This window comes from Orycteropus afer, unplaced genomic scaffold (genome assembly GCF_000298275.1).
Source record: "Orycteropus afer afer isolate SDZICR_OR568_19922 unplaced genomic scaffold, OryAfe1.0 scaffold00070, whole genome shotgun sequence".
In the NCBI taxonomy this organism is placed as follows: domain Eukaryota; kingdom Metazoa; phylum Chordata; class Mammalia; order Tubulidentata; family Orycteropodidae; genus Orycteropus; species Orycteropus afer.
This window is the reverse complement of record NW_006921657.1, coordinates 6,865,547-6,878,155: the sequence shown is the minus strand read 5'-3', so window position 1 is coordinate 6,878,155 and position 12,609 is coordinate 6,865,547. Positions and strand designations below refer to the sequence as shown.

General features: G+C 49.4%; 1 protein-coding gene across 1 annotated transcript in view; it reads left to right on the top strand.

The window, feature by feature from the left end:
- PALD1 (phosphatase domain containing paladin 1) overlaps positions 1 to 4,816 on the top strand; it is a 54,568-nt gene extending 49,752 nt beyond the window's left edge. Inside the window, exons 18-19 of the mRNA XM_007940719.2 lie at positions 2,124 to 2,279; positions 4,667 to 4,816. Coding sequence (XP_007938910.1) covers positions 2,124 to 2,279; positions 4,667 to 4,816 — 306 coding nt within the window. The remainder of the gene's footprint in view (positions 1 to 2,123; positions 2,280 to 4,666) is intronic.
- Positions 4,817 to 12,609: the final 7,793 nt, after the last annotated feature.

Below are 12,609 nucleotides of genomic sequence, written 5' to 3'. Positions count from 1 at the left end.
ACATGAACTTATAGGCCCATTGTCTGCCAATCAGGGGATATTTTTGTTTCAAGTTTTAAAGATTACCTCAGGGCAATAGTTTTAGGGGTTCATGTATCTTCAGTGGCTCCAGAAAGTCTGGATTCCATGACAATTTGAAATTCTGTTCTACATTTCCCCCTTTTGATCAGCATTGTTTTATCCAATATTTGAGATGCCACCCTTTAGAGGTTCTCATTGGATTGGTCTGAGGTGAGGTCCAGGCATCTGCATTTTGCATGGGCCTCACCCTAAAGGATAAACTTCCAGGTATCACCTCACCTCCCATAACTGGGTCCCAGCCCAGTTTCCCTTCTTTTCCCTCAGCCTCCTTGGTCCAGCCTGGCCAGCCCCTTCATAGCCCCCCATCCAGGTACCACCTTGCTTCTGTGCTGCCTCCTGTCACCTGTTCTCTCCATCTAAATCTGACCAGGCTGTGTGCCCACTGAGCTCTTAGGCTTTCTGGGAAACTTCCCTTCAGTCAGCCTCACTGTCCCTGCTCTCCCACCAGGTGCCTGGTACCATTTTCAACTATAGTTGCTAAGATAGCTTGTTAAAAAGACTTTTGCCCCATAACGTAAGCCCCCACCCCCACCCGAGCCCTCTCTCCTGCTGAGCTGCTTCATCTCTTGCTAGCTTTTGGCCTCCGGGCCTTTCTGTATATCCACAGAGCTGTACGCATGCCCCTCTGCCTGAGTCATGAACCATGTCAAAAGAGGAAAGAAGTCAGGGATCAGTTAGGATCAGAGGCCAAGATGGGGCCCTCCCCTTACAGTTTGAGATGGACTCACCCACCCAGGCCCAGATTGAATAGTTGGAGGCCAAAGACTGGGTAGCGGGAGCAGGGGAGATGGTGCACTGCCTGGGTCTTCTCAGGACACCATTCAGACCCTTCACACCCCTCCCTGGGGAAGGCCGAGGGGGCTGGGGAGAGAGGGGAGCTGAAAGCTTCCATCCTCAGTCCTGCGGGGCTGGGGGTGGAGGGGAAGACATCTCTTCTCAGGGATGACAGGACTTGGTTGTAAGGGTCCTCCTTAGGATTAAGAGCTTGGAAACCTTTGCCAGAACTTCTGTCCCGGGGCCTGTGCCATCTTCCCCCCTCATCTGTGTGGAGCTTTGCTGTGGGAAGCTCGTTCTTGTCTGGCATTTCAGTCACCCTCAGGACAGGATAATGGAACCGTGGTTATAGTTCCATGCTGAGAAAGTAGAGGCTCAGGGAGACCTGGCAACTGGCAGTTCATGCCTCACGTGTGTGTGTGTGGGGGGGGGGGGCTTCTGATGCCCAGGTGCCAGCGATGCCCCTGGGCAGAGGTGAGTGACACCCTTGGCCTTGCTGTCTGAATTGGGTTCATCCCATCCTACCTCTGTCACTGAGGGCAGTGCTGTGTGTGGGGGGTATATATGTGTGGTGTGGGGTGTATGTGTGTGGCATATGTATGGAGTGTGTGTGAGAGAGATGTATGTGTGTGTGTGTGTGTATATATATATATATATATATACATATATACATACATATATATATACATACATATATATATATATATATGTGTATATATATATATGGCGAGTATGGTGTATGTGTGTATGTGGTGTATGTTGTTGTTGTTATGTGCCATTGAGTCGGCCCCGACTCATAGCTACCCCTCCTTGGGTTTCTGAGGTAGTATCACTGTGGAAGTAGATTGCCCAACCTTCCTTCTGAGGAGTGGCTGGTGGGTTTGAAACTCCAGCCTTCTGGTTAGCAGTCAAGTGCCTTAGGCACTATGCTACCAGAGCTCCTGTATGTGGTGTATATGTATGGTGTATATATGTGATGTGGGAGCTCTGGTGGCATAGTGCCTAAGGCATTTGACTGTTAACCAGAAGGCTGGCAGTTCAAACCCACTAGCCACTCTTCAGAAGGAAGATTGTGCAGTCTACTTCTGTAGAGATACCGCCTCAGAAACCCAAGGAGGGGTTGCTGTGAGTCCGATTTGACTCGACAGCAGTGAGGGATGTGTGATGTGGTGTGTGATGTGTATATGTTAGGGGGCAGGTGTCATTGTAAGTTCTCTATGTCCCTTCTAACTCTCCCCATGCTAACTCTCACCTGTCCTTTTTTCTAGGTGAAGGCAGCCAAAATTGACCAGGAGGCTTGGAGGCTGAAGCTGAGGAGCCTGCAGTACCTGGAGCGCTACATCTCCCTGATTCTCTTCAATGCGTACCTCCACCTGGAGAAGGCGGATTCCTGGCAGAGGCCCTTCAGCACCTGGATGCAGGAGGTGAGAGGGGCTGTGGCATGACGGGTTCGCACAGATGGGGCATTGTCTCACAAGGTGCCTGTTGACCAGGATGGAGCTCCCATCTCATTCTGGGAGAAGTATCCATTTTACTGAGTGTCTGTGCTTGGCAGTCAGTGGGTTGAAGAGTGAGTGAGTAAACAAATGAATGATTACAGAGGAGGGAGGAGACAGGTGTGTTGGGAACAGAGCAGCACAGAGTGTCAAGTGGAGACCCTCCTGGTGTGCAGATTCATGGCACTTAAGAGGAGAAAGGAACCAACCTCGCCTGGGCACTGTGTGCCCAGTGAGAGGCAAGGTGGATTGGTGGCAAAGGGCCCTGACTCCCCTGCTACCCAGCTGTGGCCATGGACAAGTTAGTTAAGCCTTCTGATCTCCCTCTCCTCAACTTTAAAATAGGAATAATGTCAGTAATGTTATCACCACTGCAAAAGGCTGTGATGGGGATGCAGTGTGAGATACATACGGTACCATCTGCCAATCCCTGTGCTAGAAGGATGTGCTTTAAATCGACTTAACTGGTCCTCTCCCATTTTACAGAGGAGGAAACTCAGTACAGAGAGATTGAATACCTTGTCCAAGGGCAGCACTAGAGCTAGTTGGTTGACTCCAAAGCTCTCATGTTCTTGCTTAAGATGCTGCTCTCTGTACCTCCTCCCTCCCTGGCCCCCCTGGCTCTTCCTCCAGCTTGGCTGTTTTTAGAGGCAGGGCTGTCGCCTTGGCCCCTCTAAGTCAGGAGACAGCCTTCCTTTTGCGCTTCAGCAAAGTAGCTGTAATTACACCTCCACCAGGAAGCTGGCCCTTCCTGACCTCACCAGCCCAATTCTCCAGGCTGGAATTAGCTCTCGTGGGACTGTGGGAAGACCACAGGTGGTGGAAGAGCAGGAGGCCATGACTCAAGCCAGGTGGTAAGGGAAGGGCATGGGGTGAGGCAGGTGTGGGGTAAACTTTGGGCTGTAGGGTGTACAAGCAGGGAAGCTAGTGCACTGTTGAGGCAGGAATGGTGACGGCTAGGGACCAGCCTTGAGGGTGGCCCTCAGACATCAGTAGACAGTAGTTGTAATGACCCCTCACGTGCAGATGAGTGCGGAGCCAGGAGGCAGATTCACACCAAGGCTGTGTCAGTGCCACCCTCTTGAGCAGGCTTCGGCTCAGCTTCCTCACTGAGTCCTGGGTGGGGCTAGGGGTGGTGGGGAACTAGGACACTCTCTGTTTGGAGAGTGGAAACTGAGGGAGCCAGGACTGGGGAGGAAGCTGGATCCCCTCCCAGCTAAATCTGGGTGGTGGGCATTGAGAGATGCCAAGGAAGGAAAGAACTGCTGGCCTGGCCAGGAGAGTAGGTTTTGCGGAGACAGGGCGAGGGACAAATTGATCTCTTTGTTCTGTGAGAAGTGGACATCCTCCCCATTCCCCAAGATGGCAGAGGATAGAAGGGAGCTGGAGCTGGTGGTTAGATAGTTTGAGTCTGGTGGCAGGGCCCGGGCCACAGGGAAGCAGGAAGCAGGACCTACTCTGAGTTTCTGGTTCACAGTGGGCCTCACAGCCTGGCCTACACTCCAGGAGCCTCTGGTGGCTTCTGCAGCCATGCCATCTTTTCTAGCCCCAGGAGCCCAGCTGAATGCCCAGAGTGAGCCAGGTCTCTGTTCTGGCCAGATGGAGTGTGGGAGGCATAGGGGCCATAGCAGGGTACTACTATCCTCTCCCCAGTGCCACTCACTAGACAGTGATTGTCATTGTATATCCAGCCAGCACTTATTATATACTGAGTGCTAGCCATGCTTTAGAGGAGTTCTGGTGGCATAGTGCCTAAGGCATTTGACTGCTAACCAGAAGGCTGGAGGTTCAAACCCACTCCTCAGAAGGAGGGTTGGGCAGTCTACTTCCATAGAGATAATGCTGTGGAAACCCAAGGAGAGGTTGCTATGAGTTGGCTCCGACTCGACAGCAGTGAGGTTTTCTTGAGCCATGCTTTAAATAAATATTTTATTTTTTATCGTGGTTCACAAATAACATAAAATTTATCTTTTTAAATATATAGTTTAGTGGCATTAAGTGCGTTCACAGTGTTGCAGAAATACCTCCCCTATCTGGTTCTCGGTCTTTTTCACCATCCCAAACAGAAGGTATACCCCTGAATCCATGCTGTTTATCCCTCCTGCTGACACTCCGAGGAGGCAGAGACTGTTACATGATTACAAGGAAACTGAAGCTTAGAGAAGTGAACAGAATCCTAAAAGCAAACTTGCACCAGTTGCAGAGCTGGAAGGACTTGGCACATCATGAGGGAGGGAGAGCGTGAGGGAAGTGGACAGGGGCCTCAAGGCACCCCCTCTCCCTGTAACACTGCCCCATCTCTACTCTCCTCCCAGGTGGCCTCAAAGGCTGGCATCTACGAGATCCTCAACCAGCTGGGCTTCCCAGAGCTCGAGGACATGGAGAGGCAGCCCTTATCGAGGCTCCGCTACCGATGGCAGGAGTGGAGCCAAAGCACTGAGCCCCCTGCCGGGGATTCCCTGTAGGGATGCTCCTCCCTGCCCCCAGCTCCTCACAAGCCCCCACCTTTGCTTGCCAAGAGCCCCAGGTGCTCTTCCCTAGGAGTGGCCCCGAGGGGTCCCGGCCTTAAGGAAAAGATTTCCCAGCTTCCCAGAGAAAAAGTGGGGTGGGGTTTGGACCCCTGTTTTGAAAGAGCATTTTGCAGGGACGTTTGTCCCACACAGGTCATGCTTTGTAAATGACAGGGGCATGTGGGCGGGCTTTCCTGAAGGTGTGTGTACCTCGCAGATGTCTGGGCCCTGGGCCCCAAGGAGCTCACTCCCTGAATTGCCCAGAAGAGCTAATTGCCACTTCTGTCTCCTTCTCGTCCCTCTGAGAACAACACAGTGGGCACCGGCCAGTGATAGTTCCCTTCTCTTTCTCTCTCTTGCCTCACTCCCCCTTGGCCTCTCTCTCCCCTTTTTGCTGCCTGAACACTGTCCTTGGGGTCCCCAGCTGCCTGGGTAGATTTATTATTTTGAAGGCACCTTCACACAGCTTTCTTGCTTCTCATGTCCCATCTCCAGCCTGGGAGAGTTCGCAAAGGACAGCAGCCACATGGCCTGATGGGGCCAGCTGAGGCCCTTGCTTCTTCTCTATCCTTTCCTCTGTCCCCTTCCCCTGGGGCTGGCAAGACTGGGGAGGTTTCCCGAGGAAGTTGGAAACATGCAAGGGGAGGAAACATCTCAGGGGGGTGGGGGAAGGAGCTTCCCGAAGGCAGATAGAGATGGGACACAGCGGACAAGCCTGGGCAGGAAGTGCTGAGGAAGCCAAAGTCTATAACTGCATGTCCACCTGCACCTCCTCCCTGCCCAGCAATCCAAGGTGGCCCTGGGCCTCCACCTACTGCCGCAGGAGCCCCAGAGGTTGCTGAGCTCAAGGGCTGTTGGTGGTGCAGCCTTAAGTGAATAGCATAGTGTTTGAGGGTAGGCTGAGGGTGGCATGAGAGAGTTGCCTGAATCCCAGGCCGTCCCTGCTGAAAACCACTGAGCTGCCTCTAGTGGGAGCAGAAGGGGTCGGGCCCTGCTGAGCTACAGGCCGTTGTGAACCACTGCCTAGTGAGGAGACTGTCACCACTTCCACATACCACTTCCACTCGGAGCCTGGCAGCTGTTCTGTTAGGGATTGGTGCCAGCTGAGATACAGGAGTTGAACAACGAGCGAGCTGTCCACCTAGCTGGGGCTCATCAGGGCCATGGGAGCCTCTCTTTGGCCTCGTGCTTCTGTAGAAAACCAGAGGTATCATTGGTCGTGATAGTTGAAAAGGCTGAAATTGTCACGTCAACCTGCTATTAGAAAATATTTGAGCATGTTGGTGGAATCCTTTTTGCAAAACTACTGTATGTTCACTACCTTTTCAGATTTGTTATTTTTGCATGTATTAAACAGTTTGAATTCTTCACAGACAAGGTCTTCATGAGGGGTCAGAGAACAGGGCTGAAGTGAGAGGGACTCTCATGGTTGGCCCTGACTTTCTGCTGTGCTGGGACCAATGGCTGGTCACTTCACCTGTCTGCCTCAGTTTCCCCATCTGTAAAATGGGAGACTAATTACTTGCCTACCTCACAGGGGTGTTGTGAGGATTCATTCGTGATTTTTTTTTTTTTTTGTACAGAGCTTTTGAGCATTAAAAATGGCTAAATGTGAAATGTTGCTGATTTGTCTTTAGTGTGGGGCAGATGTTAGAGCCCTAACATAAGCTGGGGTCCCTGCTTTTTTAGAGTAAAAGTGAGCAGACAAAGTGAGTCAAAAGCATTTATTTTGGAGAAGATCTTCACAGGCAGTCTTTTCCGCATCACATCCTCAGTTGGGCCTTATCATCTGTCATGCTGAGTTCCTTCTTGAACAGGACAACACAATTCACACTAAAGTGTGAGGGACTGATGTAGAACCACCTTAGAGAAACAGAGTGACATGGAATTTCAGAACCTATAAAGAAGACTGAACCTCAGCCTTTTCTTCCTCCTTTCACTGTAGTGGCCCTTCTTGGCCCTTGTGGCCCCCAAATGATAGAACTCACTTGCATTGACAGACTAGTGTATAAGGAGACAGTGGGGAGAGTGAGACAGCACTGTCCCTAGTGCTTCTCCTCAAGCACCTACAGGGGATTAGGGGACAAGGCCCTCTGGGTTGTAGTTCCATGCCCAGCTGGGGGTGGTCATAATGGAGCCCAGAGCCCCTACCTGCCCATAGGGCTGGTAGTCTCCCCAGTGGGAGAAGAGACCTCCTGGGTTATTTCCAGTCCAGCAGGGTGTGTGAGTTGTCATTTCTGGATCCATGGAGGCCCCTTGTGGCTTCCAAATGTGAGCATAGAAGGGTGCACGCTGGGTGGGGGTGGGAGCATGGATGGGAGCTGTGTGAACTGCCTAGAGGAGGACTGGGTAGGTATACATAGTTTGTGAATGTATGGCCCCTATTTCCCCCAGGCCTACCCTTGTCTTAAGGGAGTATCTAGCAATTTAACGGCAACAGTCTTAGTCTTCAAGAACTCAAACTTGTGCCCAGCTGATTCAACGAGTTCATAAGTATTATAGTGCAGTGAATTTCTATGGTCCTTCTAGCCATAAACTTTTAATACTCCCACCAAAAGATTGGGTGGGACTGTGCAAATAAGGTGCTCGCAGCCTGCCCAGGGGATTGGATAGCTTGCTAATAATACAAATAAAGTGTATGACACCTTTGGGTAGGTGGGACCATGCAGATAAGGAGTATGGAGCCCTAATAAAGGAATTGGTCAGTTTTGCATTCCCACTAAGCTAAAAGCCAATTCCAAAGCACAGGGAGGGGACTCTCCTTACCACCAAGAAAGTAGAGCTGGGAGCAGAGTGCATCCTCTGGACCCAGGATCCTTGCTCTGAGAACCTCCTAGATCCAGAAGAGAAACACAGAGAGTCAGTAACACCGGAGAGGGAAGTAGCAACAGAGAAATGGCAGCAGCAGAGCCAAGAGACTGGCAGGAGCTGGCAGAAGATGGTGTGATGGACTTCCCAGCCCACAGAGGGAGAAAGCTGAGTGCTTTAGGCAGAAGGGTGGTTGGTGGAATGGGGTACCTCCAGGTATTTGGTGGAGCTGGAACTGAGTGCCTTTGGGTCTCAACGCAGAGTTGGGGGCCTCTGGGCACTTACTGGTAGAGCTAAAAGAGCTTTATAACATGTACTGGAGCAGGGCAGAGACCAAGGGGCCATGGGGCCAAGAAGTTGGAGGCTGAGAGATGTGTACCTACGTGCAGGCACAGAGAAGAGGCTGTCCTAATCGAAGAAATGTATCCTGAGTCATTTCTGTTCCCGAGTTATAACCTGTTACTTCCCTAATAAACCCCATAATCATGAATATTGTCTGTAAGTTCTGTATGGTCATTTCAATGAATTATCGAACCCAGCAGAGAGGTAGAGAGTGCCATGGAAGGGACAGTTGGTGTCAGAATTGCCGAAATGGTTGGAGGGTGGAGGCTTGTCTGACCTCCTCCTCATAGGAATCGGCCTTGGGCTATTGATGCAGACAGTGATTCTCTGCCCCCTTGTATAGTTAGAGGAGGTCAGATGCCTCCCCCACAACATCAAAAGATGTAGCTCCTTTAGAACAGCACTGACAAAGGGTAAGCACAATTTAGAAAAAACTTTTATTGTGTTTTTGGTAGAAGTTCACGCAGCAGTTTAGGCTTCCATTCAACAATTTCTACACAAGTGACATTGGTTACATTCTTCACGATGCATGAACATTCTTATATTTCATTCTGGTGGTTCCATTTCCATTAATCTAGTTTCCCTTCCCCCTTATAGTCTCATCTTTGTTTTAAAGTAATTGTTGACAGATGACATATTGCACTGGGAAAATCTGCTGCAGAAGACCTCTTTAAGTAAGTGCTGAAAAGCAAAGATGTCACTTTGAAGACTAAGGTGCACCTAATCCAAGCCATGGTGTTTTCAGTCACTTCATATGCATGTGAAAGTTGGACAGTGAATAAGAAGACCGAAGAAGGGTTGGTAACTTTGAGTTGTATCGGTGAAGAATACTGAAAGTACCATGGACCGCCAGAAGTACTAACAAATCTGTCCTGGAAGAGGTGCAGCCAGAATGCCCCTTGGAAACAAGAATGGCCAGACTTCATCTCACCTACTTTGGTTGTGTTGTAAGAGGGGACCATTCCTTGGAGAAGAAGATCATGCGTGGTAAAGTTGGAGAGTCAGCGAAAAAGGGGAAGGCCCTCAATGAGATGGACTGACAATGGCTGCCACAGTGGGCTCAGGTATAGCAAGGATTGTGAGGCTGGCACAGGCCTGGGCAGTTCTGTTGTACATAGGGTCGCTGAGAGTTGGAGCCTACTCAACCGCACCTAAGTACAACAACGTGGTACTTAGGGGTGATGTGTATTATTTTTTAAGATGATTAATTTTGTTACAAGGTTACTTCAGAGGTTTAATCAATTTTTTAATTTTACTGTAGTGAAGTAATGTGGTAGTTACATTTGTGTGTCAGCTTGGCTGGGCCTGGTTGATTGGCTGGGCAGCTGGATATAGTTACTCCCCATGGTGAGGTTGGTAATTAACTCCATGGTGGAATCTATTGGAACAGGTGGGTAGCTGTTTTAGGGATATGGCCTACTTCCAGTATAGAAGAAGCAACTTTGAGGACGGTCTCCAGCTTATGGCACACTTGAGCCCTGCATGTAGCTGAGTCATTGTTCAGTAGCCTGCCATGTTCTGCCAGTCTTGGTACTTTCAATGGACTTGAATCAATGGCCTGCTGTGTGGTTTGGTAATATCAGGACTGTGCCTTTTCATTTGTTGACCTTGGGTTTGTCAGCCTTAGCAGCCAGCAGCTGCCCGAGTGAAGAGATGCCTCAATTTCAGTGGGCCAGGAGCAAAGGCAGAGCTGAAGCCCAAGGTCAAGGGGCTTTCACCTAGCCCCTAGAGCCTGGCCCTTTGAACTCGGACTTCTAGCCTCCCAAACTATAAGAGAACAAACTCCCATTTGTTCAAGCCATCCCATTTGTGGTATATATTCCTGTCAGAGCGGCCCTAGGCAACCAAAACAAGTACATATAACAAGTTTGCCATTTTGACTATTTTTAAGTGTGCAGTTCAGTGACATAACTTTCACTGTGTTGTTCTACTACCACCAAACCACTACCCATTTCCAAAAGTTTTTCATCACTGCAGACAGAAACTTTGTACCCCTTAAGCGGTAGTTTCCATTTCTCCCTTCTCCCAGCCCTCAGGAACCTAAAATCAGCTTTGGTCTCTGCATTTATTGCCTATGCTAAATAGTTCACATAAATGAGATTATTTGTCCTTCTGTATCTGGCTCATTTCACTCAGAATTGTGTTTTCAAGGTTTATCCATGTTGTATCATGGCTGTGGGTGAATAATATCCCATTGTAGGGAGCTCTGGTGGCGTAGTGCCTAAGGCACTTGACTGCTAACCAGAAGGCTGGCAGTTCAAACCCACCAGCCACTCCTTGGAAGGAAGGTTGGGCAATCTGCTTCCATAGAGATACTGTTTGGAAACCCAAGGAGGGGTTGCTATGAGTCGGAGATGACTTGACGGCACATAACAACAACAACAACATGGATATATTACATATTGTTGGTCTATTCAACTGTTGGTGGATGCTTGGGTTGCTTCCACCTTTTGGCTATTGTGAATAATGCTGTTGAGAACATTGTTGCACATGTATCTGATTGACTCCCTTCTTTCTTTTGGGTACATACCTGGGAGACAAATGGCTGGGTTGTATGACAATTCCATGTTTGACTTTTTGAGGACCCACCAACCTGTTTTCCATAGCGGCTGAACTCTTTCATTCCCACCAGCGATAGATGAAGGTTTCAGTTTTTCCACATGCTCCCCAGTATTCGCTAGTTTCCATTTTTCTGATAATAGCCATTGTAGTAGAGGAGAGGTAGTTACCCTGGTTTGCCACCATGCCCAGACCAGATGGACTTTAATTTGAGTTCATTGAGACTCTATCTGACTTAGGTGATGGGTGCACACAGTGTCTGCCATGAGAGTGTGTGTGCAGGGTGGATACACATGCTGTGATATATGCTGGCTGTGAACAGTGATTCATCAGAAACTGGGCAGCTAAACACACCAGGCTCCATGCTACCATCAGAGCTGTGTGCCTGCCTTCCTGGAGCCTGTGGCCTTTGGGGAAGACAGTGAGCAAGTCATTCACACCAAGAGTGGTGAGTGCTAGGATGGTACGGGGTGCTGGAGGGCAGGAGCAGGCCCCTGGGCTTCCATTGCTCTCTTCTTACAGAGCTCCTTGAACAAAGGATCACTGAGGTCATGGACCTGGGTGTAGGGTGGGGAGAGGAGGTGCCTGGATAGGTATACCTCACCCCAAGAAACCATACAGCATTGATGACACTTGTTCCTGTCTAAGCTCTTCACCCTACTTGCCTTCTGCTTGAACAATTTCTCTTAGAAAGATCAGCACGAGGCCAATGCCCATGAGGCGGAGGTTAAAGATGTCCTAAATGTCTATACTACCATGCTACTCCATCATTTCAGACATTAACTCCTCCTCCTCCCAGTAATTTCCCCAGTCTTAGGGTTCAGTATTTCATTGTAACGCCTCACAGAACTCACAGACACCCAAGGGTTCGTCTCGTGTAGTAGTAGTGGAGGCTGGCAGGCTGGCGAGTCTCAGGTCCATGAGTAGGTCTGGCGGATCCTCCCAACTGTTGGGGTTTGATGAACCTTGATCAGCAGATCAGATGACGGCTGCTGTCCCAAATCCAGAGGTGAGATGAGACTGATCCAAGACACAAAGCCAGAGCAAGAGGAGAGCGAATCTTCCGAATCTTCCCAGGAGATTCGTAGGTATACCCCAGGGAAGCTAAGGGTGGTGGTTTGAATTATACCCTCCAGCAAGGCAGGACTCAAGATACATTCCACCTGTGTTGCCCCAGCAGCAATAACCTAAATCCCATCAGAGTCGATTGCCAGTCATTATAGGGAATGACTACTACCAGCTGCCCAGCCAAGTTGATACCTGACCTTAACTACCACACCACCGCAAACAGGCATGGATAATGGGATTTACAAAACATCACAGAATGGAGGACAATGGCTAGAAGGGCCACATCAAGTAATTCACTGCACGTTCCATTGGCCAGACTACAAGAACTGGTTATACCCTGGGAACTGGCTAGACTTCATGGAAGGGGTCACAGATGATGAAGTTGGAAGAAGATGAGCTGGAAGAATGAAGCAGGCCACCCAAATGTTGCTGCTGATCCTGTCCTCAGTGTACATCCCAGAGACCCAGAGGCCCCCAAGGCCACCTGCAGAATCAGCATAGTAATAGTTTTTAACCTGTTTTATCTTACAGAAAGCTATCATTTTTTCATCACACAAGTAAGGTATGATCACACACTAGTTGTGAAAATTCTAAGAATATCTTTATTCACCTGTTCCTACTCCCATTTCCTTCCCTCTGGTTATAAAAAGTATCCTTGTGATCAGACAGTCTTCTGTGTGTGTGTGTAGTTTGTTTTTTAGATAAATGGAAATAAAGATATGCACATAAATGGCCTGTGACTAGCTTTTTTGTACTTGACAGTATGTCTTGGAGAACTTTTATCCTTACAAGCTTGTTGTTGTTGTTGTTATGTGCCGTCGAGTCGGCCCCGACTCATAGCGACCCCTCCTTGGGTTTCCAAGGCAGTATCACTGCGGAAGTAGGATTGCCCAACCTTCCTTCCGAGGAGTGGCTGGTGGGTTTGAACCGCCAGCCTTCTGGTTAGCAGTCAGGTGCTTTAGCCACTATGC